The 22,283-nt window shown below is 39.4% G+C and overlaps 1 protein-coding gene across 2 annotated transcripts in view; it reads left to right on the top strand.

Annotated features, from left to right (window-relative positions):
• Positions 1-22,283, top strand: part of LOC139474829 (excitatory amino acid transporter 2-like) — a 79,830-nt gene that overhangs the window by 37,173 nt on the left and 20,374 nt on the right. For both annotated transcript variants that reach the window (XM_071257973.1, XM_071257974.1), the window contains 2 exons: positions 16,272-16,470; positions 18,166-18,376. In XM_071257973.1, coding sequence (XP_071114074.1) covers positions 16,272-16,470; positions 18,166-18,376 — 410 coding nt within the window. The remainder of the gene's footprint in view (positions 1-16,271; positions 16,471-18,165; positions 18,377-22,283) is intronic.

Genomic DNA, 22,283 nt, shown 5'->3' with positions numbered 1-22,283 from the left:
GTGGGAACACTTGATTGATTGTTAGTTTTGTCATTAAGTGGTACACATTAGAAACATCTCTTCTTAACGTTTATACTTCTCTATATGTTTCTATGATTCACATTTCTTCTGGTGGTGAGCGTATTTGAGTGCAACTCAAGGTGATCTGTAATACCAGCGATTGTCCATTTGTTTCATGGTTTAGGCTTTGGGGTAGCCTACTGATTATATCTTTTGCTCATCAAGCCACAGGCTTGAGTTCTACTCCTCACGTTGGTGAGGTTCTGAAGAGAAATGGTCACATTCAGGCTTATTGCATTTAAATAGCGACGTGCATGCATATGTGTATATGCCGGTTTTCTAGTGCTGACCCACTGAGATACCATATGACAGTTTTAACATGAATACCCCACTAAGACACAGTACACTGACTACAAGCCAACATGTCCTTGTTTGCTGAGCACCAGGCAGAGTAACAACAAGTACCATCATAGAATGTCTTTTGGTATGTCAGTTAATTACATTAGCATTACAGTAAGGGCTGGGCGGAAGGGAAATAATATTGCTCAGGGGCTGTGAAACAGACTAACAAGACCAGTGCCACCTCAAGTGTTTAAGAGATTAATGGTGTAAGATACGTTCCTAATTGTGGCCATTTTTTTATAAAGAGTTGAAACCAGACCATTCAATTTGTGCTTTGTTATATTCCAGCCATATGACTGTGTCATGACTATATGTCTGTAAATAGTCAAGTCTGGACCAGACAATCCAGTGATTGACATCTTTAGCATCGATCCACGCAATTGGGATACAATGACATGCATCAACAAAGTCAGCGAGCCTGACCACCTGATCCTGTTAGTCGCCTCTTACAACAAGCATAGTTGCCTTTTACAGCAAGCATGGGATACAGAAGACCAATTCTACCCCAGATCTTCACGGGTCTTTTCAACTATAAGGTTGAGCGATAAAGGTTTGACACCGACTTTTAGCAATAGTGGGCTTCATACATAGTACCCATGTGGGGAATCCAACCCAGCTTGTGTGCACGAGCCGTTGTTTTAACCACTAGGCTGCCCCATTGCCGCAGACATTTTATAAGCCAGTGCAACTCAACTGTGGTAACTGTTTGAACAATTTACTATAAATAATCCAAAATAGATATTGTGTATATATACTGATAGTCATTTATATCAGAAGCTTCGAATGTTTGAATCATTAAAACTAATTAAATTTCACCAGTTTATACACTGAAATCCTATTATAGTGATAATGATAAACCCTCCTTCAGACTGACATCAGAAACAAATGTTGAAAAGATGTTTTGATCTGCAACACTCTGTCAAGCCCCTGTCAACCAGGCTTGTGTGTTTCAGATAAATCTTCCCTGGGCAATGATGTAGTACATTGTTCCAACCATTTCTCCCAACACAGTTTATGAGACCTTGTTGATGATATAACTGCAAAACAAACTTTTTGTACTGATGTTGAATGAGGGTTTCCACAGCAACAAGTAATTACAATTGAATATATTCATGGTATGTACTTTTTGACTGTGGTCGGAAATGAAACCAATTCCTGCCCATGTGGGGGACCTATAGTTCCCGGGCTAGTTACTGAAAGGTCAAATGTTCGTGAGTTTTCCATTAATCTAAATTCAAAAGGGGCCTTGTTGTCTGCTTGCAACTTGAGAATAGAACTGTCGCCCTGGTCGCATGTCCCCCCCTCCTGCTCCCATGTCCCCCTCCCACGTTCCCCCTCTCCCTCCCAAGGAGGGGCAATAGGGCTAGCATTATCTCTCTTCATTCAGTTTTTCTCTGAGGCTCTGAAGGGGGTCTCATTACTCATTTAATTTTGATTTAACAATTCCAGGTTTGGATTGGGTTAAGAGCCTTTGTATGGGGAAAACAAGCCTGTATATGCTGTGAGTGTTTGATGTCGGCAGCAGTATTTAAGATATAGGTTCTTAGTGTTGTGTCCACTAGGGTAGTGCATCCAGCCTAAAGAGATTGAAAATGGTACTTGTTGTTACCCTGCCTGGTGCTTCACAATAAAGGGATAAAACAAGGCCTGGTTGGCTCAGTCTGTGTACAGTGTATCCATGTTAATCTGAGGCATGGTGTCTCAGTGAGCTAGCGCTATAAAACCACCATTAGTCGAGACTAGTACAAACAGACACTTACACTAACACACACACGCTTGCACACACTGACACATGACACATGCACTCACGCATACACTCACACACTAGCAGACACACTAACACTAACCAAGCTGTGTCCACCACTACCTGAGGGATCCGGCGTAGAATAGGTCTTCGGCAAGCCATGCTTGCTGTAAAAGGTGACTATGCTTGTAAGAGGCAACTAACAGGATCGGGTGGTCATGCTCGTTGACTTGGTTGATGCATGGAAGAACACATATACCACATGGTTGTGTGAGAAACACAAACGTGCATTAATCATGCATAATGCATTTGGCCTGTGGCCACATGTTCCAGAAACACCACGCTAATTGTTTTCAGGCGAGAGTAATGTTATTGTCATGATATGTCATGTTGGCTTGTAACTTCTACCACTTTTCTTATGGTGGCTGATTTGATCACCGATTTGATCCTGCCTATGCAAATATCCCCAGGTAATAGCTGGTTGGGGTCAAAAATGTATCTTTGAAATTAGATTTTAATTATGATTGCCATGAGGCAACTCATGATGACAACTGACTCACAAGGTTTGCCTTAATTGTTTGGCTGATGATGCTAAAGTAGGACCATCATGAATAGTTCTAAATGCAATTATTTCTAAAATACGTTTTGCACAGAAATTTGAGCTGGAAAAGCCAATCATATTGGATATTAGTACGATACTGGATGTATGATATACGCTTTGATCAAGGTGTTTACAAATACATATTTTCAAATATTTTGCAAGATTCATCATGATTGTACAAGATGTATATAAACAGTGTATACATATTTGCAAATATGGTGTAAGATGTATATAAACAGTGTATACATATTTGCAAATATTATACAAGATTTATCACGATTGTACAAGATGTATATAAACACTGATTACATATTTGCAAATGTTGTACAAGGTGTATATAAACACTGATTACATATTTGCAAATATTGTACAAGGTGTATATAAACACTGTTTACATATTTGCAAATATTGTACAAGGTGTATATAAACACTGATTACATATTTGCAAATATTGTACAAGGTGTATATAAACACTGTTTACATATTTGCAAATATTGTACAAGGTGTATATAAACACTGATTACATATTTGCAAATATTGTACAAGGTGTATATAAACACTGTTTACATATTTGCAAATATTGTGCAAAATGTATCATGATTGTATAAGGTAGTACCGGGTATTAGAATGTGAGGGATCCTGCATCAACATTTCAAGTGAAACGAATGAATGGAATAAATCTTTCACCAATAATTGAGTGTTGTGAAAGCTTTGAGCACTATGATAGATGTCTGATGTTGAGATATGGGATATGATAATTACTTAATAATGTAATGATTCCGACATTTCCTGTTTGAAATGCTGCTTCCCATAGCCTTGTGGGTAGAGGTGTGACTTGTCCAGGAGTTGAGATTATATCATAGCCATGTGGGTAGAGGTGTTACTTGTCCAGAAGTTTAGATTATATCATAGCCATGTGGGTAGAGTTGTTACTTGTCCAGGAATTGAGATTATATCGTATTCATGGATCAGGGCCATCCTGTGTATATTAATGTGATCCAGGTAAGAACTGTTGAAGTGAGTCATAGTAATGGCCTTCCATGTTGACCATGTTGACAGACACTTGTGTGGGACACCAAATCTAGAGCATTTATCTGTGTCATGCCCTCCAGGCAATACTTCTCCACAAGGTTCCTAGAATTCCTATTAGTTTTCCTTTGGTAAAGAGCTGTAGGAGCACAGATGCAGTTTCAGGGGAAAGAGTGCTGCATGATATGAACACAAGTTTACCACATATTTGCTCCGTGGATGCAACAACAGAAAGTCCCAGATGTGTTGTTTTCATTGATAGCATACAGGTAATCCAGGATAAGTCGAACCAATTCACAAAACACGTTTGAAACAAGTAGGCGGTGCACAGAAGTTTGGGCAAACATATTTGGTTTGTTACAGGTAGATACGGGGTGTACGTATGTTGTGCCTGGCGGGTCATGATGATGAAACTGACTCTGTGTTGATCATAAGACTATTAATTAAAGAGGTCAGTGGGACAAATTGATACCAGAATTCCCTTAAAGTCATTTGACAGCAGTTAATTACAAACAAATAAACATGACAAAGCTAGGTAAGCATGTCCAAATCATACATTCTCAGGCTCGAGAATTGGCCAGTAATGTCATAAATTACATGGAGTAAGAATGTACAAATAAATCTCAAGCACTGTCAAAAGCTAGCATTGCCAGGGTCTGTCTGTGTCTGCACTAAAGCTCACCAGAGCAGAGGTATCACTCGTGACAAAGGCAAGAGTAGTTTAATTATCTCAAAATAAATCGCAAAATCACCCAACGTTTTCACAGTCATCGGGTACCTCACATCAGCATGTACTAGAACTTGTAAGCTGAGACAGGATATGCACATATAAAACTACTACTTGTCGCGGACAAACTGCTACCCCTTTCTTCAGTGGGCGGACCTCAAACATAGTCATACTGGGTTAATTGTCAGATCACAACTCAACTTAGCTTGTCTTTCCAGTAGTTTTAGTTTTTGATGTCCGATGCAATTCCCTATACCCAAAAGGAATACCCTATGTTCCTGTGTTTGGGGGTGAACAATTGACTTTCCCTTGCATGTGTTTGTGACGGGTGACAACAGTGGGACAAGATACGTTTTCTCGAACACGTGGTATCACTGTTTGATAGCGATTCATATACACATGCTCATGATGTAGTTGGAATCATACAATGGACTCTGCTCTCAGTAGAGATTTTTGTGAACACCTTGGCATTTGAGGGCTGTAATTCAGAACCAGTTCTCAAGGCTTCCATGTTGGTACAATTTGAACTGAATAAAACTGACAGAACTGTAAACACAGAAAACACATTAGTTCTGATCTAACAGGACCAGCTACAAACTCTGAGGACTAGTGAAATTAGTGATCCACTAGTCCTCTAGACTAGTCTTACAAAACAAAAAGCAAATTTCTAATGTTGTTCTTGGCATCAATGAAGTCCAACATCTGTAAATACTGAAATTAATGCAGGAATGTAATTAATGCAATAAATATGAGCGTCCCTTGCTTGCTTTAATAAAATGAGACATTTTTATCTGGACATGTTGGGCTATGTTATGTCAGGTTTGCATGGGCGGAAGGGTTGGAAACAGTGACATATCTAACAAAACTCACAATAAACAATGCAAGTATTGCTGACTCGTGTAACAATACTTTAAACCTGTACAATCATAGTCTGTGACCCATTTCAATATATGCATTATTTGGGATTTTTCAGTGGAGAGGTCTTGTCTGATTGCACCTTGTTGAACATTGTTGTTATGGAGAGTCAGGCATGTTGTATTAGGAGTCTGTTTCTTGTCTGTTTGTACGTAGTTGAACATTGTCTTTCTGAAGATCTACGTGCAGTGTTCTGTGGAGATCCATTTCTGTTTGTTTGCAATGTGTTGGATGTGTTGTCTGTCCAGTACATGATACGGACAGAAGTTGTTAGCATACTATGCCAGTCCCACTGATAGGACAACATTTAATAAGGGACTTCCTGTCTCAAAGGTTACCCATCTAACCACACAGAAGCGCGGGAGTCATCTTCAACCAATCAGATTAGCATTTCCTGTTCGTTTCCGGATGTGGCACCATAGTTTTCAACTGCAGCTCATTAGTGATCCTTTACGGTTCACTGAACTTTCCGCCAGTCATCGCAGAGGTCAAGTTACTGGAGTTATGTTGACGAAAATTGATTTTCGGATGACACTTGATGTATTTTCTTCTAAAGTATAAAAATGACAAAACAATATTCCATAATCATAGCTATAAAACATTGACGCCGGAGAATAACCTGTCTCAGTTATCCGATAAAACATATTCCATTGGGAGAAAATAGCAAAATAGCGATGAAAATCGTATGAATGGATATATGAAAATCAATGTTAACACTTGAAAATGTCTACCAAAAGGAGAGTCCATTTTATGATTCCGACTATATCATGAGCATGTGTGTCTCAACAAATGTTATATTTGGAATAACACTTTCTTAGTAAAGTACGGATTCTAGTACTTTTTGGGGTTGAGTCCCATCCAGGATTCGAACCCACACTGCCTGAGTGAGGCACCAAATTGCCAGCACACAAAGTCAGTGATGTAACCCACTCAGACACCGAGGATTCCAAAAAAATTGAAAGTCTGACAACTGGTAATCTAGATCACGAACTTAGTATACCCTTCTGATCAGGGGTAGAATAGGTCTTCAGCAACCAATGCTTGTCTCCCATGAAGATCTGGGGTAGAATAGGTCTTCAGCAACCCATGCTTGTCTCCCATGAAGATCCGGGGTAGAATAGGTCTTCAGCAACCAATGCTTGTCTCCCATGAAAATCCGGGGAAGAATAGGTCTTCAGCAACCCATGCTTGTCTCCCATGAAGATCCGGGGTAGAATAGGTCTTCAGCAACACATGCTTGCCTTAAAAGACGACTTTTCTTGTTGTAAGAGGCGACGAACAGGGTCGGGTGGTCAGCCTCGCTGACTTAGTTGATCATGTCATCGATCCCAATTTCGTGGATCGATGCTCATGATGTCAATCACTGGATTGTCTGGTTCAGACTCGATTATTTACAGACCGCCGTCATATAGCTGGAATATTGCTTAGTGCGGCGTTAAATGAACAAACAAAACAAGACCAAATGAATCAATGGCGAATTCGATGGCAGACTGAGATTGATAGGTTGGCACAGTGGTCAGAGTTTTGGCTTTGCTGGGACAGAATGGCTAGGTTTGACTCCTCACAGAGTGAAGCTTTTTGATAGTGTCCTCACACCACGTGTTATAATGACTGGATGTAAAACTGGCAAATAACAAAACATATCTGAAATATCCTGAAATGATCATGAATCATAGTGAGCTCTGGATATGAGCTTGAGATGATGCATGTGTTCATGGCAGTGCTCAGAGTCTGCTGGACAGTCTCATGGCCTGAGTATAGAGGGAGCCTGTGGCCACAAGCCTGGTGTTCATTATGCATGTTGACTCATACCACAGACGCTTCACCGAGATGCAGAAGTCATGCTCAAGCCTGCATTAGCATTAATCAGAACTTAAGCATTGAATTGCATTTCCATACCATTAGAGCAAAGTACAAAGACAAAATAGGATAGTTCGGAAGTACTAATGTAAGATAGAAGCACTAGTGTAAGATAGAAGCACTAATGTAAGATAGAAGCACTAGTGTAAGATAGAAACACTAGTGTAAGATAGAAGTACTAATGTAAGATAGAAGCACTAGTGTAAGATAGAAACACTAGTGTAAGATAGAAGTACTAATGTAAGATAGACGCACTAATGTACAATAGAAGTACTAATGTAAGACGCACTAATGTAAGATAGACGCACTAGTGTACAATAGAAGTACTAATGTAAGACGCACTAGTGTAAGATAGACGCACTAGTGTAAGATAGAAGTACTAATGTAAGATAGACGCACTAATGTAAGATAGAAGTACTAATGTAAGATAGACGCACTAATGTAAGATAGAAGCACTAATGTAAGATAGACGCACTAATGTAAGATAGAAGCACTAATGTAAGATAGACGCACTAATGTAAGATAGACGCACTAGTGTAAGATAGAAGTATTAGTGTAAGATAGAAGTACTAATGTAAGATAGAAGCACTAATGTAAGATAGAAGTACTAATGTAAGATAGAAGCACTAATGTAAGATAGAAGCACTAATGTAAGATAGAAGCACTAGTGTAAGATAGAAGTACTAATGTAAGATAGAAGCACTAGTGTAAGATAGAAGCACTAATGTAAGATAGACGCACTAGTGTAAGATAGAAGCACTAATGTAAGATAGAAGCACTAATGTAAGATAGACGCACTAGTGTAAGATAGACGCACTAATGTAAGATAGAAGCACTAATGTAAGATAGACGCACTAATGTAAGATAGACGCACTAGTGTAAGATAGACGCACTATTGTAAGATAGAAGCACTAATGTAAGATAGACGCACTAGTGTAAGATAGAAGTATTAGTGTAAGATAGAAGTACTAATGTAAGATAGAAGCACTAATGTAAGATAGAAGTACTAATGTAAGATAGAAGCACTAGTGTAAGATAGAAGTACTAATGTAAGATAGAAGCACTAATGTAAGATAGAAGCACTAGTGTAAGATAGAAGCACTAATGTAAGATAGAAGTACTAATGTAAGATAGAAGTACTAGTGTAAGATAGACGCACTAGTGTAAGATAGAAGTACTAATGTAAGATAGAAGCACAAGGGTAAGATAGAAGTACTAATGTAAGATAGAAGTACTAATGTAAGATAGAAGTACTAGTGTAAGATAGACGCACTAGTGTTAGATAGAAGTACTAATGTAAGATAGAAGCACAAGGGTAAGATAGAAGTACTAATGTAAGATAGATGCACTAATGTAAGATAGAAGCACTAGTGTAAGATAGAAGCACTAATGTAAGATAGAAGCACAAGGGTAAGATAGAAGTACTAATGTAAGATAGAAGCACTAATGTAAGATAGAAGCACTAGTGTAAGACAGAAGTACTAATGTAAGATAGAAGCACAAGGGTAAGATAGAAGTACTAATGTAAGATAGAAGTACTAATGTAAGATAGACGCACTAATGTAAGATAGAAGCACTAGTGTAAGATAGACGCACTAGTGTAAGATAGACGCACTAATATAAGATAGAAGTACTAATGTAAGATAGAAGCACTAGTGTAAGATAGACGCACTAATGTAAGATAGAAGTACTAATGTAAGATAGACGCACTAGTGTAAGATAGACGCACTAATATAAGATAGAAGTACTAACGTAAGATAGAAGCACTAGTGTAAGATAGACGCACTAATGTAAGATAGAAGTACTAATGTAAGATAGACGCACTAGTGTAAGATAGACGCACTAATGTAAGATAGAAGTACTAATGTAAGATAGACGCACTAATATAAGATAGAAGCACTAATGTAAGATAGAAGCACTAGTGTAAGATAGAAGCACAAGGGTAGGATAGAAGTACTAATGTAAGATAGAAGTACTAATGTAAGATAGACACACTATTGTAAGATAGAAGTATTAGTGTAAGATAGAAGTCCAAGTGTAAGATAGAAGCACTAGAATGCCTACATCATGCACACACCTCTATATGACACTAGAATGCCTACACCATGCACACACCTCTATATGACACTAGAATACCTACACCATGCACACACCTCTAATGTAAGATAGAAGCACTAGGATAAGATAGAAGCACTAATGTAAGATAGAAGTATTAGTGTAAGATAGAAGTATTAGTGTAAGATAGACGTATTAATGTAAGATAGAAGTCCTAGTGTAAGATAGGAACATCGCCATTGGAAGACTGCAGGCTGGAGAGTCCCAATCTTCTGTACTAGTGTACTAGTACTAGTGTAAGATAGAAGCACTAATGTAAGATAGAAGTACCAGTGTAAGATAGAAAGAAGTACTAGTGTCATATATAGAGAAATGCTAGTGTACTTAGGCGTACAAGAGTCATATAGAGGTGTGTGCATTATGTAGGCATTCTAGTGTCATATAGAGGTGTGTGCATTATGTAGGCATTCTAGTGTCATATAGAGGTGTGTGCATGATGTAGGCATTCTAGTGTCATATAGAGGTGTCTGCATTATGTAGGCATTCTAGTGTCATATAGAGTTGTGTGCATTATGTAGGCATTGTAGTGTCATATAGAGGTGTCTGCATGATGTAGGCATTCTAGTGCCATATAGAGTTGTGTGCATTATGTAGGCATTGTAGTGTCATATAGAGGTGTCTGCATGATGTAGGCATTCTAGTGTCATATAGAGGTGTGTGCATTATGTAGGCATTCTAGTGTCATATAGAGGTGTCTGCATGATGTAGGCATTATAGTGTCATATAGAGGTGTGTGCATTATGTAGGCATTCTAGTGTCATATAGAGGTGTCTGCATGATGTAGGCATTCTAGTGTCATATAGAGGTGTGTGCATGATGTAGGCATTCTAGTGTCATATAGAGGTGTCTGCATGATGTAGGCATTCTAGTGTCATATAGAGGTGTGTGCATGATATAGGCATTCTAGTGTCATATAGAGGTGTGTGCATTATGTAGGCGTACTAGTGTCATATAGAGGTGTCTGCATGATGTAGGCATTCTAGTGTCATATAGAGGTGTCTGCATGATGTAGGCGTACCAGTGTCATATAGAGGTGTGTGCATGATGTAGGCATTCTAGTGTCATATAGAGGTGTGTGCATTATGTAGGCGTACTAGTGTCATATAGAGGTGTCTGCATTATGTAGAAACATAAGAAACATGCCAGTGATATAACATAGTGTGCACATGTTGTCTCTTGTCTGTAGCTGTGCAGAGCTGCAACTGTTGGTTGTTTACATCTGGGATATGCTTCACGTTCAGCTTTACACATATATTAATGAGAGGGTGGTGTCATTTTATGCTTGGGTAAACAAACTTTCTCGTCCTGTTTTGCGTAGTTGTTTTGTTTTTAGTGCAAGATAGGAAATATGTGACAAAAAATCAGTAAACGTTATACCAGTTGGCGGTACCCAGAATCATGGAGTGCAGAAAGTTAGTTTCCTTTTATCCTTCTGCCAGTAATGGGGAGAGATGCAGTAAAAGGCAGATCTATCTTCTCGTCCTCCTGTAATAAGACATCTGTTGAGTATGTACTCACAACACTACTGCTTTAAAGGGGGACTGCTATCATTGTTTAATGTGTAACATAAAGGGAGTGTGTGCTGCAGTCTGATTGGTTGAAATATGTTGTTAAAAGGCATGGGATCACGGAAAGCTTTCGGACTTTTACTGCGTGTAAATACTTTTCTTGACACAATTTTTTTTTTCTCAGTCCCAAATTTAAGAGCAAAATTCATGCTATTCAGCTCAGTGAAATCAATAACAATTAAATATTAAATTTTAACAATATTTATCACAACTTTGATTTAATTGTGTTTTTCCACGTTTTGCTTGCCAGATGAGTAAGTGAGTCAGTATGGTTTTATGCCGCTTTTAGCAATATCATGGTGGGGGACACCAGAAATGGGCTTCACACATTGTACCCATGTCGGGAATCGAACCCAGGTCTTCGGAGTGAGGAGCGAATGCTTTAACCACAAGGCTACCTGACCACTCCTCTTGCTAGATGAGTTTGATTATCATTGAAGCATGTGACGTCATCCATTGTATCAGACATCGTAGCTAGCTTTCCAGCATGACGGCCTTGCCTCACCACGGTGAGGGTTCAAGCAGATAGGTTGCTCAGTGCATTTGAAGGGGCATGGTGTCATCATAGGTGCATAACAGTGAATGTTGGAAGTAAGGCAGGCATATGGCAATTCTGTAACCAATGGTAACACCACATGAATGTGATAACTACCTGTTTATATCAATCTCAATTGGATTTACGGAGTCATTGTTGACATGTGGTACATCGCATGTGTGTGGCTGGCTGAATGAGATCATATGCCCATTTCTGTTGACTGGCTTCATGAGATCATACTGCCAGGCCTTATGACTGGGACCACCTCCGTGGTCTAGTAGATAGAGCATCTGCCTGAAGATTTGATATCAGTCTGTGTCGTACCAAATGACATTAAAGATGATACTTGTTGGTGATGGTACCCTGTCTGACGCCCAGCAATAAGGGGTAAAAACAAGCACTCGTCAGCTTGGAGTCAGGTTACTGTGTTTGAGTGGGTATCCACTGGACTAGTACAAGCAGCCACATATACATGCATGCACTTCTCTATGTTATCAGTGCTGTATTCATTTCACCACACCTCGCCAAGTGACTAGCTTGGGTAGATCATGTGCCCAGCTTATTGCCAGGCTATGTAAGATGATGTGTGTAGTAAGTGACATGGACCTGTGAACATCTGGGGTAGAATAGGTCTTCAGGAATTGCTTTCTGTAAAAGAGGCGACTAACAGGATCGGGTGGTCAGGCTCGCTGACTTGGTTGATGCATGTCATCATATCATCATTGCATAGATCAATGCTCATGGCGTCAATCGCTGGATTGTCTGGTCCAGACTTGATTATATAGACCACCACCATATATTGCTGAGTGTGACATTAAACAAAAAAACAAAAAAATAACTACAAAAAGTAATTGGCATGATCAGATCATGTGATCAACAACATGTTTATGGTAAACACAGCCTGATAGGACACTTGTGCATCATCCACTGTTCAGTGAGCAGACTGGACCGATATTATTGCCATTCCACAACTCCTTTATTGTCGTGGTTTCCTGGATTACCGATGCCCTGTCAGAGGGGATATCTTGTAAACAACGGGGAACAGACAATTTGGAAAGTGCCTATCTCTGAAAAACATTCACCTAGATTTAGTCTAACAGTGTAATGCCTAGCTAATCCGTTGTTTCATGTGCTTGTCTCCGAGTGTTTGAACTCTGCTAACCTTTAATTTGGTGCATAGTTATCATGATTTGTAGGGAACAGTCGTGTGAAATGGATAGCTCAGTTAGATTTCCGATGCTGGTGGTATATCCTGTCAGTTAATAAGCTAGGTGACCAGTAATTATGCTGGATCAAACAGGAGTAGGAAGGGAACCTTGTCTCACGCCACACTTGCAGTTTACAGCTACAGGAAGGATTAGTAATTGTCATTATTGGTGGTATGTTGAAAATGAGTGCAGGTTACGGAATACAACTTTGTGACAGGGAAATAAATATGATATTGTGGTTATATCTGAAGGGTTACGTGTATAACATGTATATATTCATTGAGATGCATGAACAAGTGATTCAGTTTCTTTTACATATTTTAATTTAATATCACAAGAGCAAGAAGGTTATTTTTCATTGATACATTTTGTGAACAAGAACAAGTGAGTGAGTGAGTGAGCTTTACGTCGCATCGGCAATATTTCAGCCATATTGTGACGAGAACACTAACAAGATAAAAAGGTATTGAATTGTTGAATGCCAAAAATATGAGCAACTGTTTATCATCTAGGTTATCTAGTCCTGACCAATCAATTCATTAACCTTGTGAACTGATCTCAGAAAAGATTATTCCAAAATTTGTCATGAATACCCCACTCAGACACCGTATACTGACTCCTAGCTGAAAAGTCCTTGTTTTTGTCCCTTAATCCCGAGCGCTAGACAGGGTAACAACAAGTACCATATTTTAACGTCTTTTGGTATGACGCGGCCAGGAATAGAACCCCCGACCTTCCCTTCTCCGGGCGGACGCTCTACTACTAGACCATTGAGGTGGTCAAATGTGCGTTGAAACCTTAGACTTTCTACCCCATTTGTCTGGAGATTGAATCTCTAGATCAAGGCTGATACAAAGCCAAGGAAGTTCAACATGGAGATGTTAAAATTCAGATGTTCAATGAATATTTCATTTTGGATGGAAAAGTGTCTGACAGGTGTGTTTTCAGAAACATGTGACTCAACAGGAAGTTACATGTATACCCATTATTTAAGTTTATTTTTGTTTCAATCTGCTGCATGTACAATAGGGGCAAAACAATCTACTGTTGTAGTGTGGTTCAAAGAAAACAGACAATATCCCAGGAAACATCCTCACGAGAGCAATGATTCATTCATATCAATACAAAGCTCCCACCTAAACTGGGAGCTATTTTATTCATGAGCCTACAATGTTCGTCTGTTTGTGTCATGGATTAATGCTTGCGTTCCCATATCCTGTGCACTATCAGGTGTGAAACGCGGCTGATCCCAAGGACTGGGAATCTCAATGCAACAGATGTATATGGTCCCAGTGCTGACATTTTACTGGTATTGTTGTGAAGCTCTGCCCATCACAACACTATAGTCTGTTTCACTCACCATCAACCGGAGGCGTTCTACCCCTTGAAATATGAACACATGTATTATTCATTCAACATTTCAGAAGGACATATAAATCTTGTGTATTAAATCCTCCTTGAACTGAGTTATTGCATTTCAAGCGCTTTGCTCCTTATCTGTCAAGAGGTTACAATTCAAATGTGTAACAGTCAGAGGGCAATACCATAATTTGATAGTGAGTGATCGTAGTCAGTCTCTCTATGAATCATATTATCCGGGTAATAAAGACTCGTACCACATAGCTTGAAAAGGTCGAAATGAAATTCTGTTGCAGGATGTTTACTATTTACACACTAACGCGTACATGTATTTATTTTTGATAGAAAAGGCTGTGTTCTCTTTATTAGGTGTTTGTAGTGGCCAGAGGCTGCATACAATATTTTTTATCAGTTATGTTAAAACAAAAATTTACCTTTGTTTGATTTTTTGGCTATTCTGTTATTTTTGTAATCCATCTAAGCCCACACCTTAGATAAGCTGAGGTTTTAACTTGGCCCTTGAAATATGAAAGAACATGACATGACCACAGATAAGCCCACCCCGTAGATAAGCCGAGGTTTTAACTTGGCCCTTGAAATATGAAAGAACATGACATGACCACAGATAAGCCCACCCCGTAGATAAGCCAAGGTTTTAACTTGAGCCTTGAAATATGAAAGAACATGACATGACCACAGATAAGCCCACCCCGTAGATAAGCCGAGGTTTTAACTTGGCCCTTGAAATATGAAAGAACATGACATGACCACAGATAAGCCCACCCCGTAGATAAGCCGAGGTTTTAACTTGGCCCTTGAAATATGAAAGAACATGACATGACCACAGATAAGCCCACCCCGTAGATAAGCCAAGGTTTTAACTTGAGCCTTGAAATATGAAAGAACATGACATGACCACAGATAAGCCCACCCCATAGATAAGCCGAGGTTTTAACTTGGCCCTTAAAATATGAAAGAACATGACATGACCACAGATAAGCCCACCCCGTAGATAAGCCGAGGTATTAACTTGAGCCTTGAAATATGAAAGAACATGACATGACCACAGATAAGCCCACCCCGTAGATAAGCCGAGGTATTAACTTAACCCTTGAGATTTGAAGGAACATGATATGACCCTCAATGAAACTAATCTCTTGAAATCTCTCGAAAACAAAGGAATTAAACCCCTACTCCCAACACGACTAAGCACCCATAACTTGAAAGTGGTTGTGTAAACAAACAAAACAATACCAATTGTCCCCGTTATTATCAGTGCTCATTTCCTGGTGTACCGTGTTGCTTTTCAAACAACAGGAAGCAATCACAGTGTTCACTGTTTGTGATGTCACAGGTAACAGCACTTTTTTTTGCAAATGGCGAACAGAATAACTCGCCGTTTCAGTTGTTTAATTTCCTCTTTTATGAGGTAGATACTTGTAACCATCATATCAATTTATTAACTTTGCAAAGTGTACGTAATAGCTATTGGCGATTTCATCTGTGGATGATATATTATGTCTGTGGATTATATTGTTATATATAAAGATAGTGGAGTTTATGAAGAACAATAAACCTTGAATATTTGAAAACCTATGATCGGAATTAGTAACGTGCATAAAATTATTTAATAAAGGCAACATTGGTGTATAATTATAACTTAATTGATCATTTATAACAATAATGGCTGTAGTTGTGGCAACTACCAAACTTTCAAGAAAATAGTAATCTGTCGCACCGTCATTCAGGCGATGTTTCTGACAGATCACGATCTGAAAAATAATATCATGAAAGTGTATCCCGTGGATAAGCCAACCCCTTTCTACAAAATGTATTTTCTGGTCCTCAATAATCGACTTATCTGCGGACTTATACTATACGGTGTATAGTCTATATTATGATACTTAGCAGCTATACTTCAGGAAGTGGTCTGCCGCATGGTGACTCATACACCAGTCAAGAGCAAATCTAAAGATGTGGCCATTTCTGTAAATCCTACAAAATTAAGAACATTGCAAATGTTGTTGAGTGTGTAAAATGACCTTTGATCTTGACATTGCGAATAATTAATATAACAATTGTGGTCTTTAACTAGGCTGTTATGCCTCTCATCCACTTTGTGTACCAAAAACCACCGGCTATTCTTTATTTCCTTCTATTTGTTTTTAGTTCAGTGGTGTTGAACCTCACATTGTGTTCTTTTTCCAGTGTTTCAAATGGATGAGGAAGAACCTTCTGCTGGTGCTGACTGTCATTGCAGTGTTCTTCGGAGTGTTGGTGGGGTTCTTGTCCAGATTGAGCGTGCCGTCTGCCAACACCATCATGCTCATCTCCTTCCCGGGAGACCTGCTGATGAGGATGTTGAAGTGCCTCATCTTGCCACTCATTGTGTCATCCATGATTACAGGTTTGTCTTATTGGATTCATTGTTGTTGGGGATTTCATAAAACCGTGACTCCGGGTAAGAATATAGGTCCCAGATGCTTGTGTATGCTTGTAATATGCAACTGAATGGATCAGTTGGTCAGGCTGGGTGAGTGGGTTCATTGCCATGATTGCATGTCTTCGTATCCCAGTTGCATGGATTGGTGCTCATGATGTCAATCACTGGATACTTGACAAACTAGCTGACTAAATGAAACTCTTTCTCAAGGGTACTACAAATATGTTCTGTAAGTGTGTTTGGAACAGTGGTCAATTTTAGTTATTTTAGCTTGATGTCAGCTGGTCCCAATGATATTCAGATGCAAATGACACATCAACTCTGACTGAAGCTCATTGAAGTCAGTACTTTTACTCTACAGTGTAGAGGCTTCTAGATACTCAGCCCAACTGTGTGGACATTTCTAAACACTCAACCAATAGTGGAGGCTTCTAAATAATCACCCCAACTGTGTGGACATTTCTAAATACTCAACCAATAGTGGAGGCTTCTAAATACTCAACCCAACTGTGTGGACATTTCTAAATACTCAACCAATAGTGGAGGCTTCTAAATACTCAGCCCAACTGTGTGGACATTTCTAAATACCCAAACAATAGTGGAGGCTTCTAAATACTCAGCTCAACTGTGTGGACATTTCTAAATACTCAACCAATAGTGGAGGCTTCTAGATACTCAGCCCAACTGTGTGGACATTTCTAAATACTCAACCAATAGTGGAGGCTTCTAAATACTCAGCCCAACTGTGTGGACATTTCTAAATACTCAACCAATAGTGGAGGCTTCTTAATACTCAACCCAACTGTGTGGACATTTCTAAATACTCAACCAATAGTGGAGGCTTCTAAGTACTCAACCCAACTGTGTGGGCATTTCTAAATACTCAACCAATAGTGGAGGCTTCTAGATACTCAGCCCAACTGTGTGGACATTTCTAAATACTCAACCAATAGTGGAGGCTTCTAAATACTCAACCCAACTGTGTGGACATTTCTTAAAAAACTCAACCAATAGTGGAGGCTTCTAAATATTCTGTAACTCCTAGTGAAGTATTAACAGCATATATCTTATAATATTAACAATCTGAACAATGAACTTGAATAGGAAGCTCAAAATGGACTCCCAAAGACTGTGCTATGATTTTGTCTTAATTACGTTTGCTCATACTATCAACCACTAGTTTCCATGGCCTAGGATTGATTATTACTCAGCTGAGATATCACACATGCACACACACTTAAGCACGCATGCAGGGACTCACTCAACCATGCATGCAGGCACTCACTCAACCACACATGCACTCAACCACTCAATCACACATGCAGGAGGGGCTGTCGGGCAGCCTAGTGGTTAAAGCGTTAGCTTGTCACGCCGAAGACCCGGGTTCGATTCCCGACATGGGTACAATGTGTAAAGCCTATTTCTGGTGTCCCCCGCCGTGATATTGCTGGAATATTGCTAAAAGCGGCGTAAAACCATACTCACTCACTCACACATGCAGGCAATCACTCACTCACTCACTCACACATGCAGGCACTCTCTCAACCACTCATCCACACATGCAGGCACTCACTGAACCACTCACTCACTCACTCACTCACTCCAGAAAAGAGGATAATGCTCTAAACATATGAAAACAGTGAAAACTCGCCTTTTCAGGTCTTGCTTCTCTGGATGCTAAGTCTAGCGGTCGTATGGGTCTCCGAGCCATTGTGTACTACTTCACCACGACGTTCGTAGCCATCGTCATTGGAATCATACTGGTCGTGTCCATCCACCCCGGCAAGTACACTGGTGAAGGCAAGGCGTGGGTGGAGTCTGCCGATGAAAAGCCACCATCATCCACCGATGCCTTTCTGGACCTCATTAGGTAAAACTCCATATTTATCATGTGTAGAAAACACTTCCGTGATTGCTCAACATATCATTAGTGACTGTTGTTGGTACTCAAGGAGAGGACGTGCCATTATCTAGCAGAGCATGTTCAACTTCAGTGATTTTGTCTGTCAGAAATATGAACCGTTTTACTATATTGATTTGCTTTAAGTCAAGATTTAGACATTGGAAAGGAATTGGTATATATATATATATTCGGAATCAACCGTTTGCCTGCAAGATGGGTAATAAATATTTCACATTGGAAATTTCAAATCAATGACCAAAAATATTGAGGAACAGTTATGATTCTCTCAGTTTCTCTTCAGAATGTAATTGGTGATTCAGCGGGTCCTTTACATGGCCATGCTTGACACCTGTTGTACTGTCTGCCTACATGTCAGATCAGAACTGATTACTTTCAGTGAACTTTTTGAAAATATTATGAAGGAAATGAACACTGAACCTTGATGACGCCAAAACATGTGTCAAAACATTTATCTGTTATACCAGTAGTTATTTTAATGACATTGAAGCTGTCAAGTGGCTCACCTGCCTGAACTGTTGATGTGATGGGGGTATAGCCTTGAAGAAGAGTTCGGCCTCTATTATAGTGAGGGAGTGAGTGAGTGGGTATGGTTTTATGCCGTTTTTAGCAATATTCCAACAATATCACGGCAGGGTACACCAGAAATGGGCTTCATACATTGTATTCATGTCGGGAATCAAACCCGGGTCTTCGGGTGATGAGCGAATGCTGTAACCACTAGGCTACCGGTCCACCCCCCTCTATTATAAAGTGTATTATGTCTCATTTATGATAAATGCTATGGCCCATTGGCTGCCATGGCTTTTTTAGGGAAGTAGTTTCACCTACCAGCTCCATTTCTCTATAGCTGATGTAGTCGTCATGACAACCATGAAGTCGTGATGAAGCTCTATTGGTAATTGAATCTAAAGACTTGCAACGAAACATGTGTTCCCTAACTCACTTAAGTACAGAATGGCGATAACATGTACACTGCATATTTCCAGAGTACAGGCAAAACAGTTTGATTAGAAGATTATGTTTAAAGACAAACCAGATCTGAAACGAATGAAATGGACCCAGGGTATTTATCATATTAGAATCGAGATATAATACACTGAAACAGCATAGATAAATACTGTTTTAAAGATAATATTCCTGACTTGCCTTGGTCAGTTTCCTACATATATCCAGTGAACAAACCACAAATCTAATCTCACAAAACTGTTATACCAGTGACTTATTTTCAGCCGCAAGTTCACAGTAGATGTTGATACATATTTCCAAATTGGAATTTCCCAAATCAAGTTTCCTTAATATTAATTGTTATTAAACTTTGCATTGGTCATTCGCATTCACTAAAAACAGACTAAAGAGAAAGGTGCATTAATGATTAGTTATACATACATGCAGTCAAATTTACGAATAATCGAACTTTACAAATATTCACAACTTTGGACCAAATGATGTTTTTTCCAAATTCGCCTGCCACAATCCTATACAGATTTTTGTGTACTATAAACTCCCTTTTACTACATCCAAGAATTGTGCCCCACTGAAGATCTGGGTTCGAATGGGTCTTCAGCAAGTAATGCTTGTCGTAATAGGCAAATAATGGGATTGCCGACTTGTACAATTCTGTTTTCGGGTGTGGTTACATATCCGTTTAACAGGTAATATTCTAATTAACATAGCATGATAAATGAACATTGATAGATTTTTTAGAGTATCTTTGTCAGCTGTTGACATGATCGTTGTAAATTTGTGTTGAGTGGGATGTACATAACAAGGCAGATCAATATGTTTTCTTCTAAGGTGGTCGTATTTTGGACAAACTAACAGAAAATGAAACTCATCTTCAATCACATTTAAATCACATTGCTCACATATCCTCAATTCTCTGTCTATGTTTCTATGCCTGCCTACTTCGATCCTAAGTCTATGAGAGCTTCATCTAAATTCTGCTAAACTTATTCTAAACCTTTTAAAGTTGATGTCAAACAAATAGTATTTGACATGGTTGCAGACTTGGTTGATGCATGTCATCATATCCCAATAGATTGATGCTCATGATGTCAATCATTGGATTGTCTGGAACAGCCACAATTATTTACAGCCGGCAGTCTGAAATAGCGACATCTGCTGACTGCCAATCCAAGAGTTGTAAGTTGATGTTCAGCTAGTGTTCATGGGTACTTTCCCCTGCTGTTGAATGGAACAAGGTGCACCTCTCATCACCCCAGACACTGAGTGGGGGCACTTGATGGCTTGGCTGTTGAGGTATTTGTACTGCTCCGCTGTTTGCCCCCAACTGTTACAGTCTTCTTCAGTTACTGGTACACATAGCGGCAGCCAATAACACGGGTACCATGAGCCGCCTGTTCCCACATAGAGCTAGGCAGGCAACACTTAGGAATTGTTCGGTTTATGAGTTTGTCTAGGATGATATTTGTCCTATATTACATATAAGTTAAACTTCTCAAATGGGAAATAGAAATTGTGCCATTCAGGTTGGTGTACTTATGGGCTTATTGCTGATGGGAGGGCCTAGAACAGGAAAAGACCCTGTTACTTACTGGAACCTGTACATTACTGCATTGTATGCAATGGTGAAAAACATGTAAATTTTAGAGAGAAAAAATTATTAAAAAAGTCCCATTTTTTTTAACCTTACCATGGTTTTTTTTCCCAAATTACCTAAGAATGTTAGGTAAACAATTTGTTGTTGGACATTGAGATGTAGAGAACAAACTTGGTTCTAACGTTTATAAAACTTGAATGTTTTTTATAATAGTTACAAGACAATAACATAGCCTTTCTACACCTTTGTAAAAAATACAAGTGTGGCCTAGAACAGAGTATGATGTTAATGACAATGGGACCGACATACTTCACTGTTATGTAGACATCGCTTCTCACCATTTCCCTCCTTAGCAACAGCATGCTTAGCAGCAATGGAGTTCAAAAGGAAAATGTACAGACCCACGAAAATATGTAAATATATAATTTTAAAGTCAGAGAATAACCAGCCTCGATTATGTGCAGAAACAGATTCCTTTGGGTGTGAACTATACAATACAACAGTGTGGCCTGGCACTACAGTGTATGTATGGTCTCATCTCCCAGTAAAGGGCACTAGTGCTGGGGTCAACTCTCAGGAAATGGTGAACAGATGCTCCTGTGTATTGCCCTGTGTGCAGGGACATGGTTCACAGAGTCAGGGGGATTGGGCCTCTGCCTTTGCACATTGTGGACATGTTTCAGCATTCCAGGATGTGATGCACTGAGCCACATGCTCTGCCTCCATTATGTTTGTATGATGTGATGGTTGATCTCGGGTTCAAAGGATGAAGCAGCAAATGGGGGTTAATTCACTGATGTACGGGAAAAAACAACTACAAAGTAACTGAGGGTTCCAAGTCGACTGCTGTTCCACTTTCCTATTTTTAAATATTTTTAAATGTTTAATTTTATCTGGAATAGGTTTATTTTTAGCTTCCTAGATGGCCTAATAATATCAGGACAAAGCTGTATTGAGCCAAGCTAAACTCAAATGGAAAAGTCTTTGTTACCTAGGCTTCTGTTTGAAAATGACCCAACTGTTTGTCACCATTACAGAGTAAACATTCAGACAAGGTGGTGAACACACAATGCCATTTAGAAAGCGTTATACATTTGGGATAACACTTTCTACTTTTTGGGAGGCGGTCGGATGGCCTAGTGGTTAAAGTGTTCGCTTGTCACACTGAAGACCCGGGTTCGATTCCCGACATGGGTACAATGTGTGAAGACCATTTCTGGTATCCCCCCGTCGTGATATTGCTGGAATAATGCTAAAAGCGGCATAAAACCAAACTCACTCACTCACTCACTA

This window comes from Haliotis cracherodii, unplaced genomic scaffold, assembly GCF_022045235.1.
Source record: "Haliotis cracherodii isolate W230 unplaced genomic scaffold, xgHalCrac1.p SCAF_3, whole genome shotgun sequence".
Lineage (NCBI taxonomy): Eukaryota > Metazoa > Mollusca > Gastropoda > Lepetellida > Haliotidae > Haliotis > Haliotis cracherodii.
The sequence above is the reverse complement of the archived record's forward strand: the minus strand, read 5'-3'. Positions and strand labels throughout refer to the sequence as shown.